Below are 24220 nucleotides of genomic sequence, written 5' to 3' on the forward strand. Positions count from 1 at the left end.
ACCCTGCTTTGGGCTCCCTTGAGGGCTGGAAGCCCCAGGCAAGCAGAGCCTCTCCGTTACTCCTTAGCCATACAAAGGGAGGGCAGCACCTGCCCCAGGGCCCTCTGACCCCCAAAAACAGCTGCCTCCTAGCCATGTCCCCAGGCCAGGCAGGAATGGCCCAGGCTGAAGGCCACCTTGGGGAAGTTGAGAAGTCTCTCTTTCCCCACCAGCCCTTCTGAGCCCCCTCCCCTCGAAGCAGAGGAAGGGTTGCAAGGGTCCTCAACTCCAGTCTCCTGCAACGCGGGAATCTCAGCTCAGGCATCCACGTCAGAGGGCCCTCCAATATCTGCTTAAAAGCCTCCAAGGATGGAGAGTCCACCGCCTCCCTAGGCCTCCTCTAGCTCTTCTCTCTCGTTGGAGGAAGAATCCAGCCCTCTGTGGCTCAGGCATATCTGGGAGCACAGAGGCCTGACCTGGTTTTTGTCCCTGCATCAGAATGCCTGGACTGGAGAGGGAGCAACAAAGCCTCTCTCCTTGGGTCCCGGCTTCAGGTGTGTGTAGGCGTTGACTCCCGCCTTGGCAAGGCCCCTTCTCTCCCTGCCGTCATGGGGGGGAGCTTTGAGGGAAGGTGAGCCCCCTCTCCTCCCACCCCACCCCTGCCAGCCAGCAGATAGATGACCCACTTTAATTGCAAGCTGCTTTAAACTGTTTTCAATGCTGTCTTTTATATCAGTGGAACCTGCCCTAGGACTTTCTGGCAAAGGGCTGGCAGTCGTAAGAACAGCAAGCTATACTTTCCCAAAAAAAACCACTGTGGGTGACGTTCAAGGACCGAGAAGGAGCAGAGAGCCCACCTCCATCTCCCCTGAATGCCTAGCCTGCAAAGGAGGCTGCAGGTGATGCCCAGGGGGCGGGGGAATGGCAAGCCCCAGCAGGGACGTCTTCTTCTAGTAATGGCGCAGCCCCAGGCCGCCTCCTGGTGCTTTGGCAAGCCCACAGCTCCTGCTCCTAACCAGGTTCCCCTGGGTCTCCCTTGCCCTCACGCTGAGTGGTTCCCGTCAGGCTCGCTGCCTCCGTGCAACTTGCCCGGCGGTTTTGCCGAGAGGCTGGGGGTCCACTCCAAGGCCAGGCGAGGGCCACAAGGCTCCATCTTGCCTCCTGTGCTTTTGAAAGCCCCGGGTGAGATCCCTCGGGAGTCTGCGCTAAGGGGTCGTCCGCATGTGGACATCCTCACCTCAGCCCTTCTGATCCCAGGGGAGCAGCATAAACGTTCAGTCTGGGTCAGTGCAAGACCAGATGGGGCTGGAGAACCTCAGAGGGGATGGAGGTGGTGTGGGTCAGGAACCCTGGCAGCCTGACGGAGGAGGTGGGATTTCCTTCTCCCTGAAGGAGCAGGTTGGGGGCCTCCTCGTCAACCCATCGCTGTCCCCCTAGGTGCCTAGGAGGTGGCCAAGAGACCCTACGCCAGAGAAGACAGTCAAGGCCTCTGCCTAAATTCATCTCTGTTTTCAGTCCTTCCAGGATAGGCTACTGCCATGCTCTCTAGGGGGGGCTTTAGAAACAGCTTGGAACCCCCCCCCCAAAAAAAAATGCAGCAGCCAGACTTTCATCATCTGCACCCCCTCGATCAGAGCATGTAGTTCTGTTACCAAGTCCTTGTCTGCCTCTCTCCCCCCCCACCAGCTCAGTTTAAACGGCTGGCCTCCCACTTTAAAGCCCCCAAGCCATGGGTGGAAAGCCACTTTGCCCCAGAGGCACAGCTCTTGATCTCTTCCCTGCGCCCTCAGGCCAGCTCTGACAGGTGGGTGGGAAAACCGGACACCCGATGGCTAACAGGTGGGCTGCGAAAACAGCTTTCCTAAGAGCTGGCAGCCAGTGGCAGCGCACCTTGCTCCAGGAGCATGAAAGGCTTTGCACTGAAGCCACTGCTCAAGAAAGCTATTTAGTGCTCTCTAATCTCTTGATGGTTCCTTAGTAGCTGTGTGGGTTCTGCCCCACGACTCATGTCACACCAGGTGGGCAGGGCTTGTGAGGAACGGCATTGGGGACCAAGTGGGGACCCCTGCCAGGCCGAAGGCTCCGCTCCCCTGCCTTCAGTGGCCCAGGGCCTGCTTCCTTTGAAGACAGATCTCTCCCCATATGGACTCGCCTGTGCCTTCAGATCAGCTCCAGAGGTCTTGCTCTCTGTGCCATCCTCTCAGGCGGGCAGGCACATCAGTGTGAAGGACAGGGCCTTTTTAGTGGTGGCTCCCTATGCCCTTCTCTGTAGAGATCCTTTAGGTTCCCTCTCTGGCCTTTTCCCGCTGTCAGCTGAGCACTTTTATCTTCCAACCGTCCTTTAACGTTTAAAGCTTCGCCACCACCAGCGTCTGTGTGACATTTTAAATTGCTGCTTTTTAGTTTATTTATGGGAGGGCTTCCAGCGTGTACCTTTTCTTTCTTTATGTTGTGAAACTGCTCCAAGTGCCCTATGGGCAGCAGAATGGCACATAAATAAATTACTTAACTGTGTGCAAAAAGGTACATTCCTTCCCTCCCTCCCTCCGCCAACTCCCTTGCCCACTCCCTCTCTCTCTGGCCTCCCCTTGCCATATTTCTTTTAGACAAGAGGGCTTCTACTGCCAAGGCATCCTTGCCATTGTTTATTCTAAATCCCCTTTTCCTGAAATTTGAACCTTTGGGTTCAGGTCCTCCTGCAGGAAGAGAAAAGACCTTGGCTCCATCTTATTTCAACTCTTCAGACAGTTGCAGGCGGCTTTCCTGCCTTGCTGACCCTCCTTCCTCACTGCTAGTCATTTTGTCTCGAGTCCAGCTTTCCAGGCCGCCCTCTCCTTCATCTGCCAGGGCCCATGCCTTCACCTCCCAGCCCATCGACTCTCTCGCTGTCTCTCTCCCAAAGCATTAGTTGAGAAGAAGGAAGCGTCGTGGGGAGAGCAGAGGGCAGAATAATGTGAAGAGGCCCCTGTTCTCTGCACAAAAGGCACTGCCAGGCTGCTGGGTCAGGTGTGGCGAGAGAGAAATGTCTCTGCATGTGAAGCACACGGACTTCCACAGCAATGCCACCACTGCTCCTCCTTCCTTCCTTCTCTCCATCCGTAACTGATCTTCTCGGGATCTTTCTGCCTCTCCTGCTCCCTTCAGACCATTCTCATTACCCTGCCTTCGCTTCAAGCCCATTTCTGCTCTCGGCACACCCGTTCCTCCTCCCCGTTTTGCTCCCACATCCTTTCTATCAGCTCCTGAGGTGGCTGATAAATCTGCCTCTCGCTCTTTGCCTGTGCTCTGAAGGCCTATTGATGTTGCTCCCTCAATAACAGCAAGCAAACCCAGGAAATCTTTTGCAGCAAGGTGGCCTGCTGGCTAAGAGCCCAGGCGCCTTCAATAAGGGAAAAGGAACAGAGCCCCACGGGGGCCTGGGGGGGCCTCTTCTACCCTAAGAGCCATGAGGAGGGACCTTGAGTAATAAGAGGGGAGGGCCTCTTGTGGATCAGGAACTGGTTAGGTAACAGGAAGCAGAGAGGAGGAATAAAAGGACATTTCTGCAAAGGGAGGAATGTGGGGAAGCTGGGCTTTTAATCTTGCTCATCCCTGATCCAGGGCTAGGAGTGAGCAGGGCTGTTAATACAACAAGAGAGCGTGAGGACCTCTCCAAACCGAGTGAATCTGAACTTCCCACGTCCTTCCCTGGTGCCTGAGCTGGCAGGGAAAGATCAGGAGTGAGAACTTGGGGTTGCAGCCGGTCGCTTGATGCCGACGGTGCCCCAGTGTGGAGAAAGGGGAGAGAGAAGCTGCCCTTCCTTCCTCACTGCACTAGAATTCGTGGGCGTGAAGCTGAATGTTGGAAGACGCAGGAAGGGCAGAAGGAAGGACCCCTTCGCACAGCGCAGAGTTGAACTAGGGAACTCACTCCCTGAGGAGGCAGGGGGGTCAGCAACTTCAGTGGCTTTGAGAGATGAGGGGACAAATTCATGGAGTGGCTGCTAGCCAGGAGGGCTCTGCTCTGGTCAGAAGTATACCCCGATGGGCAGTGTATAGAACATGGGTAGGCAACCTAAGGCCCAGAGCCAGATGTGGCCCAATCGCCTTCTCGGTTTGGCCCATGGACAGCATGTTTTTACATGATTAGAATGTGTCCTTTTTTATTTAAAATGCATCTCTGGGTTATTTGTGGGGTCTGCCTGGTGTTTCTTACATGAGTAGAATGTGTGCTTTTATATAAAATGCATCTCTGGGTTATTTGTGGGGGATAGGAATTCGTTCATTTTCTATTTTTTCCCTTCAAAATATAGTCCAGCCCCCCACAAGGTCTGATGGACAGTGGACCGGCCCCCTGCTGAAAAAGTTTGCTGACCCCTGGTATAGATAATAAAATTAGTAGTACTACTACTACTACTAGTAGTAGCAGTAGTTTTCAATACCAGCTGGTGGAAACTTCAAGGGGGGAGATGGTGGTTGTCCTCAGGTTCTCCTTGTGGGCTTCCCATGACCATTTGGGAGAGTGGACTACCTGGGTGATGGGCCAGATCTAGCAGGGCTTTAATAATTATTATTATTATTATTGTTGTTGTTGTTGTTGTTATTATTATTATTATTATTTACTATTTGTACCCCTCCCATCTGGCTGGGTTTCCCCATCCACTCTGGGCGGCTTCCAACAAAGACCAAAAATACATTAAAATGTCACACATTAAAAGCTTTTCTAAACAGGGCTGCCTTCAGATGTCTTCTAAAAGTCTGGTAGTTGTTCTCTTTGACATCTGGTGGGAGGGAGTTCCACAGGGAGGGCGCCGCCACCAAGAAGGCCCTCTGCCTGGTTCCCTGTAACCTCACTTCTCACAATGAGGGAACCGCCAGAAGGCCCTGTGGAGGCTCTAGTAACAAGATAAAAACTTAAGATCAAACCAATAATTAGATAAATTAAGGGCTATGAATTTGCTGAACCAACCCTTAAAAGGGATACAAGAATGGGAGATGTGAGGAAGTCAGGAAAATATGTGAATTTTAGATATAAAATAAGAAAGAGGGAATTTTTGTGTTTTTTGTATATGTGTTTTTTCTTTTTATGTACTTTTGTATTTTAGTGCTTAATGTTTGTATTGTTGTATTTCGTAGTATGTATTGTGTGTTTATATCTTTCTTTCTTTGTCCTTGCCCTTGTATTTTTTCTTCTATTGTTAAAACCCAATAAAAAACTTTATAAAAAAAACACAGAAGGCCCTCGGAGCTGGACCTCAGTGTCCGGGCAGAATGATGGGGGTGGAGATGCTCCAGGTAGGCCAGCAAGGTATGGCCAGGCCATCTGACTGACCAACAACCGCTGGGAACATTGGCCTTGACCTCGCATGACCTTTCTTTCCACGGGGACCAGAAGCCCAGTGGCAGAGGCTGCCAATGGCTTGGCCGTGTCACAGGCACCTGGTGACAAAGTCGCCTGTTTGCTGCATCAGCCAATGTGGATGGGGGTCGGCAGTGGGGGGCTGTAAGCTGTCCCTGTTACAACCTTTGTCAGAAATAGTCGCAGGAGGCTTCCATTTCTGCCTCCTCCCTCCCTCTGCCATCCCCACCCCGTGACAAGAGATGCTCGCTTCAGAGACTGGGCACCCTGGAAGCCTCCCAGGTAGAATCACAGAATTTTGCAGGTGGAAGGGACCCTGTGGGTCCTTTAGCCCAACCCCCTGAAACGCAGGAATCTCAGCTCAATCATCCCTGATAGGCTGGCAGTCCCTGGGGATCTCGTCGTTTGTAAGTGCTTGGGGATTGGCATAGCTGCTCAGTTGCTGGGAAGCAGTGTGGTATGGTGGGGGGGGCACACCACTCAGCACATGGGTGCCCTGAAACTCACATTATTTTAAAAGGTGGGGGGAGCCCCCTAGAGTCCTTCTCTCCAATCCACTCTGTTCCAAAACAGGCATTTGACTCTTTTGCCAGGAGGACAGGTGGGCGTTTGGGGATTTTAAATTTCCATATGAGACCCAACCCAAACAGCGCCATGAAACACATATAAGCACATCAGGTATAAGCTTCTAGGTATATTACACGTGTGGATAGAAGGAAGTTTGCCCGGTGCCTAAAAGATACAGGTACCCAGCGGAGGTATAGAGAGATGGGAATATGGAGAGGGGGAGGCCTCCCTCTTGGGCGGAGAACGATGATTTCAAGGGGGAAAGAAGGGGAAGCATATTCTGTGGTCAATTACTTCACAGAGAAGGGGGCAAGGGGGTAAAATGCCGCCTTCCCCTTGTCCCCACACTGTGTGGCCGCCTTGAGCCACCCTTAGAGGTTGGGGCGCTTGTGCCCACCCCCGTCTCCCCCAATCTAGAGCTGGGTCTGGAGGAATTCCCTTGGGGGGCTACCTCCTCCGCCCCCCTCCCTGTGGATCAGGGAGCAGATGGCGTAGGAGGGGAACCTCCCCGCCCCCTCGGACGAACGGTGCTCCTGCCATTTCTGCTCTGAACTAATTGCCTGTTTGAACATTTCAGGTGTTAATCCGGAGCGCAGCTAGTTTTGCCCTGGCCTCGTTTGTTTTACTGCTTTAGGAATGCGGATTATAATAATTACTAGCGATTTCGGTGTGCGGTTTTTGAGATTTTTATCGGCGTGTTTTGCTTTGGGAATTGTGAACCGCTCGGCTTGGTCATGATCAATTGGGATAGGCGAGGAAGGGGCTGTCCTAGGAAGGCGGCCCTCCGCCAAAATGAGTGGTACCTGTAAGGCTGCCCGCGTTCCCTGCATCCATCTTCCCACCTCTGCCACCCATCTCCACTGGCCTTCCTCTCGCCCTTACCCTCACAGTCCTCCTCTGGGTCAGACAGAAGGCCTTTGGGGTCCAGCGTGGCTCACTTGGGCCCCTCCTGGACAAAGGCCTCTGACCCACCTGACTTGCCTCTCCGCTGTGGGCAGGAAGCTCTGTGAGCCCACATCACAAGACGTCCCCTGCAAAGGGCTCCCCTTTCTTTCTCCCCACCCCTTTGAAGCCTCCCCCCGCCCCATGTCTTGCCTTCCTGCTCCCAGCTGGCAGCCCTGCTCCGAGCTGACAGGTGGCAAGGGCCAGGCCTCCTTGGCCTCCTTCTCCCACCCCTTCCCAGCGAGGCTGCCCCCGGCCAGAGTGCCGGCCGGCCACGGAGCAACACTTTCTGGGCAGCCAACGGGGCTCTCTGCCTGTCCACCCCCCCCCCTCCTAACTCAAGCACTGACTGTCAGCCGCAGAGTCAATTTTGAAAAGGCAGGGGAAAAAGACCTTGGCTTTGTGTGTGTTTCGCCACCTCCCCCCTTTTAGTCCTACAATTGGCTGCGTTATTTGCTTTTAATATGAAGGCAAAATTAAAATCTAAGCACTGCAGTCCAATTGCTGCCGCTGCCGCCGCTGCTACCATTGTGGCCTTGTCCTTTTTCTCTTGCCATGCATATTAAATGGTTCCAGGAGATTAAGGGGAGGGGGTGGCACGTGGCGGAGGGGGAGGGATGGATGGGGAGCATGGAGCCCCGAGGTTTGTGGCTGAGCTGCAGCCGGATCAGAGCAAGCGAGCACCGAGCCGGGTTTCATTAGCCGATGGTTGCCAGCGATAAAAGCCGGCACTACAGATAAAATCAGACATATGTTTTCATAGAAAGGCTCCCAGCTCTCCGGAGTCCAATCGAGTTGCCTCGCACCTTGGCTCGCAGGAAACGGGGTGCGCCAGAGAGCAAGCCCCACAAAGGAGCTCGGTTCTGCTCCTGGGGGTGGAGGGGGTGGAGGCCCCGGCAGCTGCGCCTGGTGCTCCCGCAAGTGACCCCGTTTGGCAGGCGGGGAGGGGGGGCAAACAACTGGCGCAGCGCTTAATTATTCCATGGCACTGCAAAGAGAAGGGCAGGGGCGGCAGCGGACCCTGCCTGTGTGCCACCTCCAGAGGGGTCTGAGCAGGGGGAGAGCTGCTGGGTTTAGTATATATATAACCCCCCCCCAACTTCATCACGAAAGCAGACCCCGAGGCACAGGGCTGCTGCTAGGCTGGCCTGCCGCTGTCCCTGATGGAGCCTGGGGTGGCCTTCAGCTGTGGCCGGGCCAGCAGAGCCAGGCGAGGGGAGCTGTGCCCCTTCCGCTGGCAAAGCCTTTTCTGCTCTGAAGGGCATTTTTCCTGGCACTGCTTTCTTCTCCGGAGGCTGCCCTGCCCACCCACTTTCCTGCTGGATGGCAAACTGAGATTTTAAACCGGGAAGCCTGTAAATCGGGTGGCCCCGTGACAGAACCTCTTCACTTTTGGGGTTGCTTTGCTCCCCGCTCTTAAACGGGGAGGGTCCCAGCGGAAGGAACAGAATCTTTGAATGGGTGTCGTTCAGAAAAGGGAGACATTTGCAGTGCCCTTTCGGAGGGGCCTCTGTTCCCAAGGATCTGAAGAGCAGAGCGCCCGGCCCCCCTTCCACACCTGTCCCTGGGTCACCTTCTAGGGCACCCTGTCCTTGCCTCACCCCCTGGGCCAAAGCCACCCCTTCCTCCTCCTCCTCCTCCTCCTCCTCCTGTCGTTGCTGCTCTTTGCCAGCTCTGCAAAGCCCCCTTCCCAGTCCCTGCCGCGATGGCGGCCTGCATTGGCCTGCCTTGGGAGCCATCCGGCAGGGATGGGGGGGTGCTCCGGTGCAGCCCCCCCATCCCTTTTGTTGTGGAGGTGGCTGGAGAGCAGCCTTTGGCCTAAGAGGGGAGCAGGGATGCCTTCACAATGGGCTGCTGGTGGAGTTTGGGTCCTCACAGCTGGGCAACTGAAACCCTTTCATAGAATTGGGGGGCCTGGGCAGCCACAGCTTGTCCTGGCCTCAGCAAGAGCCCCTCTCCCCATCTCCCGTCCAGACTCCCCACAAGCTCCTAGCTGAACCAAGGCAGTCCGTGCTGCTGCTGCTGCACAATACAGCCCCCAACCCCACAGCAACACAGAGGGGCTTCAGTTGCCAGGGGAGGGGTTGGTGTCCTTAATTTGGGGTCCTGCCCCATCTCCCCTTAAAAGGGGACACAATAACACCTGCAGGGGGCCCTGTGCCCCCCCTCCCAGCCGCTGCTCTAGTAATAGACGGGACGCGAGTGGCTGGTTCTAGCACTTGAAGTGGTTTTATTTAATTCCAGGAAAGGTTACTTGACAGTTTAAAAAATATTAAATACTTTTTTTTTCCTTTTTGCTTTTTGAAACGAACCTTTTAGGCTTCCCATTTTCCCCCCGTCCCCAAATTGCCCACCTCAATTCCAGCTTTGCAGGCCAGTTTTTGGGTCCCCAAAACCTTTGGAAATACGGTTGTGGTTTTAATTCTCCCTCTCCCCCCTCCCCTCCCCTGGTCTTGGCATTCAGCAGAACCCTTTAGGGACATTGCATTATTAAAAACGTTAACAATATTTATTAAAATACAAAAATACACTTGTCTCAGAGTTACAGTCAGATAATTCTGGCTTTTGGGTTGTTGTTGCCCTCTCTGCTGCCCCCCAACACCCCCCCCCAATAGATTGCAACCTCTTTGATCAAATCTCCAGCAGAAATGAGCAACCAAAGTCATGGGAAGCCCCTGGTGGGGTCCTGGGCACAGAGAAGAATCCGACGGTGCCCGGACCCGTTTGCACATTCCTCTCCCCTCCTAAAGGACAGGGGGATTTTTTTTTGGCGGAGGGCAGGCAGGGTGGGGGGACGTGGGGGGCAGCACCATTCTCCAAACCGCACTCCTTGCCCGGAGGGTGCCAGTTTTGCCCGTTCCCTCCTGTGGCATCCCGCTTGCCTTTTGAGAAGTGGGCGAGGAGGACGAGGGCTGAGGAATGTGCCCTTCACTCGCTCCCTCGCAGCCAGAGCCCAGCCCCACACGGAGGAGGGAGGAGCAGCCCTCGCCCCCCCCCCGCCCGCCCCTCACTTCCACCTTCAGGGGGGGAAAGGAACGAAAAGCACAAAATTGGTTCATGGTTCTACAATCATATGTCAAATTGCCCACAGGGTAGCCGACACGCAAGCACCCATCGCGGCGCACGAGGCTGATGCGAGCTTGTCCTCCAGGCGGCCGCACAAGACGTCCTCCTGCTCTTCTCTTCCCCTCGCCGCCCCCCCACCCCCGCCCCCACCCCCGAAAAAGCTGTTTTTGCGCACTGGACCCTGCGCACAGAGGGTTAAACAGAACCACCGCAGGAATGTGGTGCAGTGGCAAGGCACCAGGCGGACTGCTTGGGCGCAAAGCAGCTCTTCCTCCTGCCAGCCGCGGGTGAGGAGGGGGCGGCACGCCAAGGGGCCCCCCACCCTCCGGCCCATCACTTCCTCAGGGGTCGCCCCCCACCCCCCACATGGTCGGCCCCACGTCCACCACACCCTCGCTGGGAGGAGGAGGAGGGGGCAGGCTCTTGCTGGTTTAGATTTTTTTGCAGTTTGATAATACAAGTATTTCGTTCCCTTATGATAATTGTCCTTCTGTTGCTGCTGCTGTTTTTTTCTTTTTAAAAAATGACCTTTTTTATTGCATTTGTAACATTTTGGCACAGTACAAACTCTTGGTGCGCTTCCCCCCCCTTCCCCCCCCCCTGTAAGTAAGATAGCTCTGTAAATACGGGGAGTTTTCTTTTTCCAGGGCTTTAAGAAAAGAGTGTCTCTATAGAAACGGGTTTGTTTTTACTGCATTCTAAGTAACATCTTCTAAAAAGGACAAATCCCACCCCCTGCTAGTCCCTGGTTCTGTGGTTTTCTTTTTTATCTTCACTGTTGCCTTTTCCTTCTTTCTTTCGCTTTAAATAGATCTTATTCCAGGAAGTCACAATGGCAATTTCTGACTCTCCTTTTTGTTGCTGCTGTTTGGGGGATTGGGCGGGGGGGCGTTGTTTGTAGTTGCTGCCTCCCTTTAAATAGAACTTACAAGTTAGAAAATAGGGGGGGTTCTTTACATTTTTTTTAAATATAATCTGCTTCTCTTATCTCAGCCCATAGACTTAATATATAAGCATATACAAGAGGAGAAAAAAACTGTCCCCCCCGCCCCCACCTCTCTGTACAAAAGTTGATGTCTGTTTCTGTTTGTGCATTCTATTGCAATTTTTTTTTAATAATTTCTTGAGGAGGGGGGAGGAGTCAGATTTGCGTTTCCTGCACTTTCTCCTTGGGGTGGGTCTGAATTATATAAGGTTCGGCAATAGTAGTGACCGTGGGGTGGAGAGAGTTCCCCAAGCAGTTTTCTGTCCAGTGCGCCCCGTGTGAAGGTTTGTAAGTGTTGTAGTTAATGTGGTCATGAATAGCCGGCAGTACAACTGCCCCCTCACCTGAAACCCCCGACGTAGCAGTGGGGGCAGCCGCCGAGGCCGAGGAGGCCGGCACGTCCTCGTCCACCTGTATTATTTCCACAGTCCTGGCGGCTGCCACGGTGCTGCGCTGCTGGTGCCTTTTGCGAAGTTTGTAAAAGACAATCAACATGGCCGCCGCCAGCAGCGTCACGGCCACAAAGCAGCCAATGATGATCTTGGTGGTTCTCATCACCTCGTCCAGGCTGGTCTGCATCTTGTCGTTGTGGTTGTCCGAGGCGGGGTCCGTCTTGGGCGCCTTGGTGGTCTGGATGAGCACAGTGGTGGTGGTGGTGTACGCCGGCTGGTAGCCCGTGGACGTGGTCGGCACCGGCTTGGTGAACTTGGGGAAGATGTTCTCGGGCGAAGTCTCTGTGGTCTCCACCGTCACGGTGGTGAAGAAGCTGTAGTTGGAAGTGTTGAGCTCGGCCGTGCTCACGTTGAGGTAGGCCGAGGCGTTGGAGTTCCCCGCCACGTTGGTGACCATGCAAGTGTAGACCCCCGTGTCCGTCAGGAAAACCTGGGAGAAGTTCAAGGTCCCGTCGTTGAGGACGGAGATCCTGGGGTGGTTGGACGCGTGGCTCAGCACGGTCCCGTTGGGCAGCAACCACCTGACGGAGGACATGGAAGGCGTGCGGCACTTGAGCTCGGCCACCCTCCCTTCGGAGATGTTTAGATCCCGGGGGGCATCCATGATGAAGGGGGCCGAGCACTGGAAAGCCGTCTGGTCCACCTCCACCAGGAACTTCCCGCGCATGTGCATGGGCGCATGGCAGCGCCCGCAGCAGGTGGAGTTGGTGGGGATGTACTCCCGCAGCCACCAGGAGAGCCACAGGATGTCGCAGTCGCAACTCCAGGGGTTGTGGTGCAAGTGCAGCTCCACCAGGTACCTCAGGGGGGCAAAAAGGTCGTGGGGCAGAGAGGAGAGGTTGTTGTGGGCCAGGTTGAGCTCCACCAGCGCCGTCAGGTCGTCGAAGGCGTTCCGCTCAATCAGGCTGATCTGGGAGCTCATAATCCACAGCTTTTTGAGCGACTTCAAGCCATAGAAGGAGCCGGGCTGGATGGCGGGGAAGTTGTTCCCCGACATCTCCAGCTCCTCCAGGCCCACCAGCGGAGTGAGGTTGGGCATATCCTTAATGTTGCACATCCCCAGGTTCAGGTACTTCAAGTTGTACAATCCCTCGAACGCCCCCTCCGAGATGTACTTGAGCTTCTTGAGCTCGCCCAGGTCCAGGCGCATGAGGGAGGGGACGCGGTTGAAGGCGTAGGAGGAGATGCTCTCGATGGGGTTGTTGCGCAGCCAGAGCTCGCGCAGCTTGGAGAGGTACTCAAAGGCCCCGCTGGGCACCACCGTCAGCCAGTTGTCGAAGAGCTCCAGGGTGTTGAGGCTGGCCAGGCCGTTGAAGGCCCCCACCTCCACCTGGCGGATGGCGTTCCTGCCCAGCTGCAGCACCTCCAGGTGGTGCAGGTGGCGGAAGGTGTCGGCCTGGATCATCTTGATGTTGTTCTCCATGAGGTTCAGGTAGCGCGTGTTGGAGGGGATGCCCTGGGGCACCTCGGAGAGGCCTCGCCGCGTGCACACCACCTTGCTGAACTGGTTACTGCAGGAGCACACCGAGGGGCAGCTCTGCGGCCCGGCCACGGCCGCCACTGCGCACGCCAGCCACGTTTGCGCCACGAGGTAGACTACGGCAAGCGGGGCGGCATTCCAGGCGTGGTGCGCAGTTGCCTGCCACAAGAGCTTCATGGTGTGGCACGTTCATACTTCACCATCGTGGGGGATTCGGCATCGAACGGAGAAGTGCCCCCCCACCCGCTTAGCCCGGCTGGAGCGCGCGGCTGCCCGCGCCGCTCTCCATCGGAAGGGGAGATGGGGGGGAGAGGGAGAGGGGGGGAGAGGGGGGGAGAAGGAGGAAGAGGAGGAGGAGGGAGAGGGCTGCTCGGTGCGATCCGGCGAGGGGGGGCGCCTTCTGCGCTGGCAGGCTCCGTCCGTCCGTCCGTGCGTCCCCTCGAGGCGCTCAGCCCGGGTGCGCCATCCCGTCTCGGCCGGACCGGGCGATTCAGCGGGGGGGGGGGGGGGCGGCAGGCAGGCAAAATGGTTCCTCCTAGAGGGGCGCGCGCCCGCCGGAGCGGCCCGGCCAGCTATGCAGGTCCATGGCAGATGCCCGGTGCCCGGGAGAGGCTGGCCAGGCGCGGGCAGGCGCCTCGTCCTTGGGCGCCGGGCGCAGCGGCAGCGGGACGAGGCGGAGCAGCGCTGGCCGCGGCGGCGGGCTGCCCGGGGGGCGGCTGCTCCATGGGCTCCCCGAGCGAGCTGCTCCCGCGCCGGCCGGCCGTCCTCCTCCTGCGCCTCCTCCGCCGCCGGCCCCGGCCCGTCCGTGCGCCCGCCCTGCGGGGAGCCCGGGGCGCTGGCCCTAGCGGGGCTCGGTGGGGCTGGCGGCCAGCCGGGCGCCCCCCCGGCGGCGCGGCGAGGTCGACGAGAGCTGCGGCACCCGCTCGCCGCCGCGCCGGCTGCTGCTGCTGCTGCTGCTGCTGCCTTCAGCGCCTCGCTCGCCCGTCGACTGCGGCGGGAGGAGGAGGAGGAGGCGGAGGCGGGGGAGGGCGCGCGGGGGCGGCGGCGGCGGCGGCAGGAGCCGAGCAGCCCGGGACCATCTTCTAGCGGCGGCGCCCCTCTCGCCTCCCGGGGCCGGCGGAGGCAGCAGCAGCAGCGGCGGCGGCGGAGGCAGCAGCAGCAGCAGCCGGGGCTGCTCGCGCATCCTTTTGTCCTTCAGTCAGCACGGGAATGGGCCGCCGCCGCCGCCGCCGCTGCTGACGCATCGTGTTCTCGGGCAGAGCATTAGCGTGATGCAGGAGGCTTCGCTCGCTGGTCTTAACGCCGCCGCCGCCGCCGCCCCGCTTTCCTCCTGCGCCGCTTCCCTCCAGGGGTTAACGGGGAACGCGGCCAGCGGAGCAGCGCTTTGCTGAGCTCAGCTGCCGCTCGACGCCTGGGCCGGGCAAGGGAGCAGGCAGGAGCCCCCGCCCCGGGACTGGGGGAGAAGGGGGCTGGGAGAGGCTGCTGGGGGGTCTCGCTCGCCCGGGTGGGGACCCTGGATCCGGTTGGGGCGCCGGTGGGGGGCACATCCCAGGAGGTGGCTGCGCCGGAGGACCAGGTGCCGGGCTCTGGAGAAAAGCAGAGTTTTGGGCTGGGGAAGGGTCCTCCTGGGGTCTGCTCTGCCCAAGCATGTTTCGTGCCCTCCTCTAACCCTCCTGGGACGTGAGGCTGGAACTAGCGTGGGATCTGCTCCTTTGGGTGGGCTGCATCCTTTCCCCTGTTTCAAGTGGCGCTGAGTCCTCATCAGCCAGCGGCAGCTGAGGCACAGCTGGGCTGGGGTGGCCCTGGAGTTTGTGCCCGTGACCTTGAGGCACCCCTTTGCCCCTTCTGGGGGTACTGAATCCCTTGCGGGCTCCTCCCTGGGGAGGGTGGTTGGGTGGAGCTGGCTCTGGAGGGGGTGTAGGACTTGAAGCTGGGGCCCCCCATCTCTTCAGGGCACAACTTCTGCTCCTGGGGCTGCCCCCTGGCTTTGGTGCCCAGTGGCCTATATTCCCCTCTGCCTTGGTGGGGTGGGGGAGGGAGAGGGAAAGGCAAAGTGGGTGGGTGGGAGGGTTTCTCCAGTGAACTGAGGCCGAGTGGGTGGCTTTGTCTTCTTCTGGTCTCCCCCCACCCCATGACCTTAGCGCAGTGCTTACAGGTGAGTGAGGGTTCGGAGGCAGAACTGACCAGCGTCTGCCATTAAATCCCCCCCCCCCGTGCCTGCTCCCCCCTAGGCAGGCACCCGCCTTCCATCACTGAACCTTCAGCCACACACAGTTTTGTGGACAGGGCTGTCTGTCTGTCTTGCATCTGGATTCTCCAGGAAATATTGATGGTCCCTGGCTTTGCTTGGGGGGGGGCTGGGCAGGCAGGTGCCCCAGGCAGAGCAAAGCCCTGGGGCATCAACGGGCAGAGAAGAGCGTGCCCCCTCTGAACATGAGCAAAGTTCTGTTGTGTGAGCAAGAGAAGTCTGTCTTCTCTTCCAGCCAAGTGGAAGATATAGACAAAATCTTTGTCTTAGCCCTGTTTTCACAGCAAGACTAAACGCAAAAGGTCTCTGCTGGATCACACCGAAGAGAAATCTGTAGGGTTGGAGGCTCACAACCAGGCTGCGGCGGAGATTAGAAATAGAGGAAGCGGCTTTCTATTTAGGCAGACCACTGTCCCATCCAACTCAGTATTGTCTGCGCTGGTTGGCAGTGACTCTCCGGGGTTTGGGGCAACAGTCAGGGGTCCTTCCCAGTCCCATCTGGGAAGCCCATGGGCTTTCTGCATGCAAGACAGGTGCTCCACTGTTGAGCTGCTGTGGCCCTTCCCCACTTAGGGGAGTCGGGGTGGGGAGAGGAAGTGGGCCAACATTTCATCTGTCTCAATTAGGCCAGACTTAGCTGTGATCGTCAGAGCCCGGGCCCCTCTCTGCTGCCCTTGATGCTGCCGCCTGCTCCCCTGACAAGGTCTCTTGGATGCCTCTCGTGCCACAGCTGCACCAGAGTGTGGCTAATCCAAACTGATTTCTGAAATTAAAATTTCCTCTTCCTCCGCTGGCTGTTTTCTCTCTGCCTGGTTATTATTGCATTGTATCGGCTGCTTCTCCAGGCAGACCCTGGCCGGGGGCTCCAGGGCTCCCTTGCAAGGCCTCCCCTCTTGCAGAGTTGAGGGGCTCAGCCCACCCTCCCAAACTGAGAGAAGGGGTTCTGCTCTTGGGTCCTTCCTGAGCTTGCAGTGGCTTTCGAGCAGGGTCCCATCTGGTTCCTGGCAGTGCAGACTGCAGGTCAGCTGCAGCCCAGCTACCCTTGAAACGCTCCCTTTCAGCCTGCGTTTACAAAGCGCATCTCTGCAGTGAGTTTGCTAGTCTTTTGCAACAAACCTGTTGCCAGGAAGCCTGCTGTTTTATTCCCATTTTTCAGATGGAGAACTGAGCCTGTAAAACCACTGTGTGAGAATCTCAGGGCACCTTAACGGCAGCCCAGCTAGGGCCTGCGGCATCCGTGGTTCCCAGTCGCCAAGGCTGTGTGCTCCTAGTAACCACTGAATACCACTTGTAGGAGAGACTCGCTGCCCTGAGATGATTTGCTTGTGGGCTTCGCATTAGAGCCTTTGAAAGATGGTTCCCTTTTGGCCTCTTCCAGCAGCTGGGCTTCTTTGAGGCTCCTCGTGAGGGCTGGCGTTGGCAGGAGGGTGAGCCTCACCTGAATGGGTGTTGGCTGCTGCCACCTGGGCTCAAGGCTCCGAGTCCCTTCCCAGGGGTGTTTCTCCTACTCCTCCTGAGGTCCTCTGGCAGTTCAATTTAGCTGCCGTTTGCTGCACACCTGCCCAGTGCCACCCTCCAGCGGAGCAGCGGTTGTCTCAGGAATCTGCCTTGTGCCAGCGGTTGTCTCAGGAATCTGCCTTGTGCCAGCGGTTGTCTCAGGAATCTGCCTTGTGCCATTGAGCCCCGCTTGGTCTCCTCTGACTGACAGCGATCTCCAGGGTCTTTCCCAGCCCTGGACTCCCAAGGTCCCTTTTGCCTGGAGCTGCCAGGGGGCTGAGTCTGGGGCTTCCTGCTTGCCAAGTATGGGCCCTGCCCTTTGTCCTGCAGAAAGCGGGCAGGGGTGTTGGTCCAGAGGTGAGCCAAGGAGAGGCGTGGAGAGCAAGCTCCTCCCTGGAGGCAGCAGCAAGCGAAGACACACACAAACCCATTGAGGCGCTTGGGAGAAGCCAGTTGATTGGCCCTTGTCCTTGCTGGCCTGCCCTGCTGCTGCCTGCCTGGGCTGGGAGTGCTCAGCAAGTGCCTTCGGAGCACCATGTGTCCCTCCTGGCCTGGCTGTCATTCGGGGTGAGAGATCAGTGGTGAGGGGACTGGGTGCAAGGTGGGTGTGGCAGATCAAGCGTCTCTGCAGAGCCCAGCCTGCCATTTCCTCCTAATTAAAAGGCATTTCGGAAATCACAGCAAAAAGCACTAAAGTATGAGCCATTACCTCAACTTATTAGGAGTCAAGGAAATTTATGGTCTGCTATAAATACCGCTCCCCGCCTGGGTGCCGTAACTCAGCTGGCCCAGCGCCTCCCCGGCATGTGGCGATGGTGAGCAGCCCTTCGGTGGGCAGGTGACTGGTTCCTGAAGATGCAAGTAAATCATCCCCAGCCAGAAGTTGGGAGGGAGGGAGGCAGCAGCCGAGGGGGGTGTCCCAGAAAGCCGGCTCTCCTCTTGGGATGGGAAGACGCTTCTTCCAAGGGAGCCTGCGCTGCTGCTGCTGCCGCCTCTTCTTCCACTGGTCCTTGTGATGTGGTGCCAGGTTTCAAGCCAAGTCAATGCCATTCTTCTTGTCCTGCCGCTGTCCTTGGTGGGGAGGGGGGAGACTCGGGGATCACGGAGGGGCCGTACTCTGCACATGCGCAGAGGTGCCCTTGCTCCTGGGTAACCCTCGCAGCAGTTGGAGCCCTCTGGGATCCAGCATCCGTCTTGGGCCCAAAGGGAGGCCCAAGAGCAGCGGAAGAATTGGGCTTGCCCAGGACAACAGAGGCATTGATGGGGCGGGAAGGACTCTGCTGCAACCCAGCGAGCGCTTGAAGGCTTGACAAGGCTGCTTGTCTCTGGCTCCTTTGTGGCCTTGAGGCGCTCAGTGGAGAAGTCAAAACGGCTGTCCTTCTCTCTCCTCCCACCCCCAGACAGACCTTGGGGAGGGCAAGATGCAAATGGGGGGGGGTCCTAGCAGTGAACTCAGTCCTCCCCCTGCCAGCTCTGTTCTTGGACAACTGAGTCCCTGTGCTTCCTTCTGGGTTTTTTTGTTTTGGAGGGGGGAGTGGACTGGACCAAAGGCCTCCCTCTCTCTCTCTCTCCCCCCCCCCCTGTGATTTTCCACCAGACTGCCAGAGCCAAGCCCTCCTGGTGGGTGAGGCGGAGGGAGGAGTCGCCCACCACCTCTGCCCAGGCACCTTGCCCTGTCCAGCTGGCTTCCTCCTCTCCTGGGCCAGGGCTGGTCAGCTGGAGCTGGTTTGCATGCCACCTGCGTGCCTGTGCACTTGGAGGGCTGCCACTGCCGCTCTGGGGACGGCTTTCAAAGGGGCCTTTGTGCGAGCCATGGGGGGAAGGCGGCTGCTTTCCGGGTGGGGGGGGGGGCACAGTTCCCGCCTCCTGGCAGGCCTCGGTTCCTCCGCCATTTAGCAAAGCAGCGATGGGCGAGAGCAGCCCAGCCACCGAGGGTCCCAAGGCAGTGGGAAAGCTCACGGCTGCCTCTCCTGGGAGCGAGAGGCGTGGCCGGATGGCTCCTGGCTGGCTTTCCCCACAAATACGTTGTTCCCACGGGAGGCAGCAATAATAATAAAAAATGAAAATACTACCCTATAGCGTTGATTGTTCAGCAGTCACCAGTTCATTGAAAGCCACTCAAAGCTTTAAATGATAAAACATGCCGACGGTTCAGTTCGCATTGGCCAGTGTCAATAGCATCAACGTGATGCTCACCTTCAGCAGTTCGTGCAGGAGTTTTTCACCCACATCAAACAGGACAAGGGGAAAAGGCGAATCCCATAAAAGTGAGCTCTCCCGGCAGTCACAATCTTCTCCTCCTCCTCCTCCAGCCAAGCCAGGCTAAGCTGTCTTTTTCCCTGCACTTCGTAAGCCCAGCCGAAATGTCCACTGCAAAGGGCCCTGCCTCTGTCCAGGTGAGACGCTCCTCTGTCTCCCCCCCCCCATCACAGTTTCATACTGAATCTTTCCCTCCTCCCCACCCACAATGCACCTGCAACTCTCAGCACCCTCGCGGCCATGTTTTTTAACTGGGAGTGGGACCCCCATCCCGGGAGACCGCCTCTGACCTTTTCCTGCCGCTGGGCTGGAGGCCCAGCACAAGGAGGCCAGCAGGATTTGACCCACCTCCTCGTGGCATGTTGCCTTCAGCTTCACATTTGCCTTTCATTTGCTTCTGGGGGGGCTCAGGACGAGGGATGCCGTCTCCCCAACCGTGGGAAGCCATTTGCGATTGGCAAGGCTGCCCCCGGGGGACTGTCCAAGGCCCCCCCTTCCCTGGGTGGGTGTTGTTCCCCCAGGGGATTCTCTTGCCCCCCCAGGGGGAGCTGGAGCCTGCCTCTCCCTCTTCCTCCCCCCCCCCCATAAGTTTTCTGCTCCGTCACTGTCTCCTTGCTTGCTGGCTTGTTTGATCCTGATCAGCAACCTTGAAGGTCTCTCCAGGCTATCAGGCCTGTCCTGATAAGATAAGGGTGTGATAGGCGAGGGTCGAGTGCAGAAAGTGGCAGGAATAATCAATCACTCGTCCCTGGCACAGGCGCACTCTCACCCGCCTCCCACGAGGGCTGTCCTCTTGCGGAGAAGCGCTCCCCGCTTCGGGATCCATCCAGAGCCCCGCAGTTACCAGCCTTACTGGGGGCGACTGTGCTTTGCCACTGACATGCCAGGCACATCTTGCGTGTGGAGGAGCTTTTGGCTTCCCACCAGCTAACGTGATAGGCTGAGCATGCCGTTCCATGCGCCTCACCTGCCTCCCTTTTTGCTCCTGAGGAGAAGGGGGGACTTGCCATGGTGTGCTTGCATGCGTGAGCAGAAAGGGACCCCCCCGGGGGAAGCAGTTGTGGAAATGGACCAGGGATTAAGCTGCTTTCTCTCCTTGGCTGCAGAGCAGGTAGATGGGGGGGGGGGGAGAACACAGAGGCGTCTTTGCACGGCCGGAAGTGCAAGCTGACACACGGATCTAGCTGTGTTGGGAAATGTGGGGGCTGGTCTTCAGGCGCCGTTTTCCAGAACTGGCTCCCCCTTCTCAGCCTGTGCTGACCTAGCTGCCCCCAGAGGCTTTTATTGATGTGTCGCCCCCCCCCCTCAAGCTCTGACCTCGGGCCTGTGCCTTTTCCTTTTTGTAAAAGAGTCAGGGGGAGGCGAGAGCACACCGGCCTAAAGCACCTTTCTCTGGCAGCCTTTGGGAGCCCCAGGTAGCATCAGGCCAACAGCATCCCTTCAGGTGTGGCGATGGGCAGCATCCTTCAAGCTCTGCTACGCCTCCCACCTCAGGTGTCCTTGGACCTCTAAGCAGAAGGTCTCAGGCCCCTTGATGAGGCAGGGGAAACAGGGGGGTGGGATTGAGCCTGGTGCTAATATGACTCTCTATCAGCACAAGCAGTTCTGCTTGCCATAAAGACACCCCCGCTCCTTGTCTGCTGCTCTGGGGATTCTCCTGCTCTCCCCCCCCCCCCGCCAGTGGATTTGGGGCAGGAGGGGAGGAAGCCCCATTGCGCTGGCTGGAGCCCTTTTGCTGGCTTGCGGCTGCATTAGTTCAGTCCAGCCCACCATGTCTTAAGGTGGGTTTTGTGTTTCCTGTATCTTCACGCCAAACTGAGCCGCATCACCTGATGGCATTTGGAGTTTAAATGCATCAGCAGAAGTCGAACAGCGCACTGAAACGCTTGCCTGGAGGAGCATGTTTCACCCTTGATGTAACCGCACTGAGACTCGGAGTATGTAAAACGAGAAAGCCGAGATTATTGTAGGAAATAAGCGGCTGGACAGGAAAGATCCTAGTTGCAGCTAACTAGAGTGGAGCTCCCAAGAGCCGTGCTCACTGCTCCGTGTCTGAGGAGAGAGAGAGAAAGGAAGGAGGCAGGTCAGGTCAGGAAGGCAGTCGAGGAAGCAGCCTTCTCCCCATGCAAGTGCGCCAGCCTTCAACGCAGGCTGAGTTTCACCCCAGCCCTTCCAACAGGCTTTGCGTTTCCCTTTAATTCAGAAGAGTCCTTGGCACTTGCAGAGTCCCTGGAGAGCACTGTGTGTGCTTCACGAAGTCCATTCTCACAGCAGCCCTGCAAGGTGGGTCAGCATGGCAGCTGCCGCGTGGGGGTCTGGAAAAAGAGCCCAAAGCCCAGCCCTGTGGCCCCTGCCCTGCTAGGGCTCTCTGTGCCCCCCCCAACCCTTGGTGTATGTATCCCATTTGGAAGCGATGCCTTAGGAGCCCCCAGCGGAAAAGGATTGTTGATCCCTCGACAATCAGAGCCGGAATGTTTTATTTAAAGCTGAGGACAGAGTAGATCGATGAGATGCGTAGGGAATCGGTACCGATCAGCAGCGTGGGGCGGGGTGCCCTCCTGGCACTGCTGCCTCATGACGTAGGCGGGGGTTCTGGGTGTGCTGGTCTGTGGCCTCGGAAAGGCAGGGGCTCCCAGAGGAGCCCCCTGGAGGCGGCTGGTTCTGTGGGCCCCGCAAGGACGGCTCCTCTCCCCTCTGGTCTGGGATCTATGTCGGCTCTTTATTTATAATTGATGCCTGCTGCTCTCACACACTCCGAGGTCGCGCTGGGCCATGTTGTGTTGCGCTCCTCCATTTGCCAAGGGCAGCCAAATTGCGGCCCTGAGAGGCCTCTGGCTCTCTCTTTCCACGCCTGGGACCTCAGGGAGCTGCTCTCTGAGCCTCGGGAGGGAGGGGGCACAGCCCCCCCCCCTTTGAGGTCTCCTGCAGGCTGGCGCTTGTGTGTTTATCTCAAGCTTGTGGTTTAATGCCTCGTGATGACAGCTTGCCTGCTCTTCCTTCTTAGTGGCAAAACGGCAACCCAAAGACCCTTTCTGTCCTCCCAGCCCCTGCCCCCCGGCTGTGATGGGGCTCGCCTTGTGCGCTGCAGCAGTCCGGGGCTGGCTCTCCCTGGGCTCTCTCTCTCCCCCTTCCCTCGCCTCCCTGCTCCATCTCTCTCCAGTGCATTTGAACTTGCTGCATTAAGCAGCCTTGCCCTGAGCCCCTCCAGGATCTCGCAGGGCTGCTTAGTTTGCTTAACGAAAGGCGCTTTGTGTGTCTCCTTGAACGCTGCTTACCTGCTGCCGATGCAGCACTTCTCCCTGTAAGGGCTTTTCTGCTGCGTTTTGGGTTGGATTTGAGTACCTCCGGGGGGAGGGGAGAGATGCCACACACCCCCACACCCCACTCAGCAAGTGGAAATGTGCTTCCGCAGCCAGCGGCATTTGGGTTAGTGGGGATTATTTGGGGGGGGTCTCTTTGTTGTTGTTTAGTCGTTTAGTCGTGTCCGCCTCTTGGTGACCCCCTGGACCAGAGCACGCCAGGCCCTCCTGTCTTCCACTGCCTCCCTCATGCTGGTAGCTTCGAGAACACTGTCCCACCATCTCGTCCCCCGTCGTCCCCTTCTCCTTCTGCCCTCCATCTTTCCCAACATCAGGGTCTTTTCCAGGAGTCTTCTCTTCTCAGGAGGTGGCCAAAGTATTGGAGCCTCAGCTTCAGGATCCGTCCTTCCAGTGAGCACTCAGGGCTGATTTCCTTCAGAATGGAGAGGTTGGATCTTCTTGCAGTCCATGGGACTCTCAAGAGTCTCCTCCAGCACCAAATTCAAAAGCATCCATTCTTCGGCGATCAGCCTTCTTTATGGTCCAGCTCTCACTTCCATACATCACTACTGGGAAAACCATAGCTTGAACCATATGGACCTTTGTTGGCAAGGTGATGTCTCTTTAGGAAGCGAGTTTGTGATGGTCCTGGGAGATGGTGATGGACAGTGTTTTTGAAAGGGATGGGGGCCTTCCTTTTGCAGCTTCCCTGTTCTTGTTTCATGGGCTTTCCATGAGGAAGATCCCTCAGATGTTCGGGGCTGCCCAGGTCTGCTGCTGGCTCTCTTTCTCTGTCCCTCCCTCTCTGTTGGGGCTGGCTGGGGGGTGGGACGCCCTGCTGGGGCTTCTCTAGGAGCTGGGGCCCTTGGGAGCCAGAGCTTTGGCCAAACCACTAGCTCGCTTCTGCTGCGGCTCCATCACACGTGAAACCTGAGTGATCAGAGGTGGGTCTTGGCCTGGACCCAGACACTAAGTCAGGACCCCCTTTCCCATAGCAGGCAGTAAAGAGACACAGGAGGGGGGTTGGGGTCTTGGGGTTTTTCCCTGAAGCCCTCAACTTCTGTCTGGGAAGCCAGCCTGTTCTTCGGCATTCCACCACTGTTGCGTGGAGAAGGAGGAGGAGGACAATGGGCTTTCCTTGTGGGCATAATTTAGGCACCCCAGTTTTGAAGCAGGGCTTTATGGGGAGCTGGGGAGGGGCTGTTGCCTCACTCCCAAGCGCTGCTTCCCTGTCACTGGAGGGGCGGATCTGTGAGCATCACAGGGCTTTACTTTGGACCGTTGGGATGCTGAGGCGGGCCAGTTGGTTGTGCAGGTGCAGCTAACAGGTTGCTCACTGCGTTCCTGAGTATCGTGCAGCCCAGTCAGCCCACATTCCTCGGGTGACCTCCTGGGCCTCTGGACTGGGGGGGGGGAGCGCTGCTTCTTGAGCTCCTTCCTCCCTTGCCTGCCCTCTCCTGCCCTTGGCACCACAGGCTCTGCAGGGCTCTCAAGGGGCTCCCTGGTCACCTGCTCCTCTCCTGGTCCAGGGCTGCCCAGGTGGGTGTCCTTGGCGCTCCTGATGCTAACTCTGGCCTTCCTTGAGGGAGTCAGGGCTCCCCATCCCTTGAGAGACTCGTGTCCCGTTCTCCTTCATCCTTGTCCCTTTAGGGCAGCGGTTCTCCACCTGTGGGTCCCCAGACGTTGTTGGACTACAACTCCCATCACCCCGACCACTGGTCACGCTGGCTAGGAATGATGGGAGTTGTAGTCAAACAACATCTGGGGACCCACAGGTTAAGAACCACGGCTTTAGGGTATGAGAGAGGCCTGGCTCAGTCCCAGGCAGGCAGCGAGAAGACTCTCTTTCCTCCTCCTTCTTGTTCCTTCATGTCACACAAGAGACAAGGTCCTCCTTCTAGGAACGGGGTAGAGCTACAGGGGCAACTTCATTAAGCAAAGGATTGGTGCTTCAGAGGAAGGGAAGGGAAGGGAAGGGAAGGAAGGAAGGAAGGAAGGAAGGAAGGAAGGAAGGAAGGAAGGAAGGAAGGAAGGAAGGAGAAGACCTGGGCAAAGAGAGCCTGTGGACCAGCGGCCGGTTTGTGGGGCTGCCGCCAACCATTCTGGGC

General features: G+C 57.6%; 2 protein-coding genes across 2 annotated transcripts in view; one reads left to right on the forward strand and one right to left on the reverse strand.

The window, feature by feature from the left end:
• The window catches only part of SND1 (staphylococcal nuclease and tudor domain containing 1), a 222995-nt gene that overhangs the window by 183820 nt on the left and 14955 nt on the right, over positions 1–24220 (forward strand). The window lies entirely within an intron of this gene.
• On the reverse strand, positions 10492–13444 carry LRRC4 (leucine rich repeat containing 4). The gene has a single exon (XM_083461208.1). The coding sequence runs from the start codon at positions 12984–12986 to the stop codon at positions 11034–11036; it is 1953 nt and encodes a 650-aa protein (XP_083317334.1). The 5' UTR covers positions 12987–13444; the 3' UTR covers positions 10492–11033.

Source organism: Podarcis liolepis, assembly GCF_965112155.1.
Source record: "Podarcis liolepis genome assembly, chromosome: 10".
NCBI lineage: Eukaryota > Metazoa > Chordata > Lepidosauria > Squamata > Lacertidae > Podarcis > Podarcis liolepis.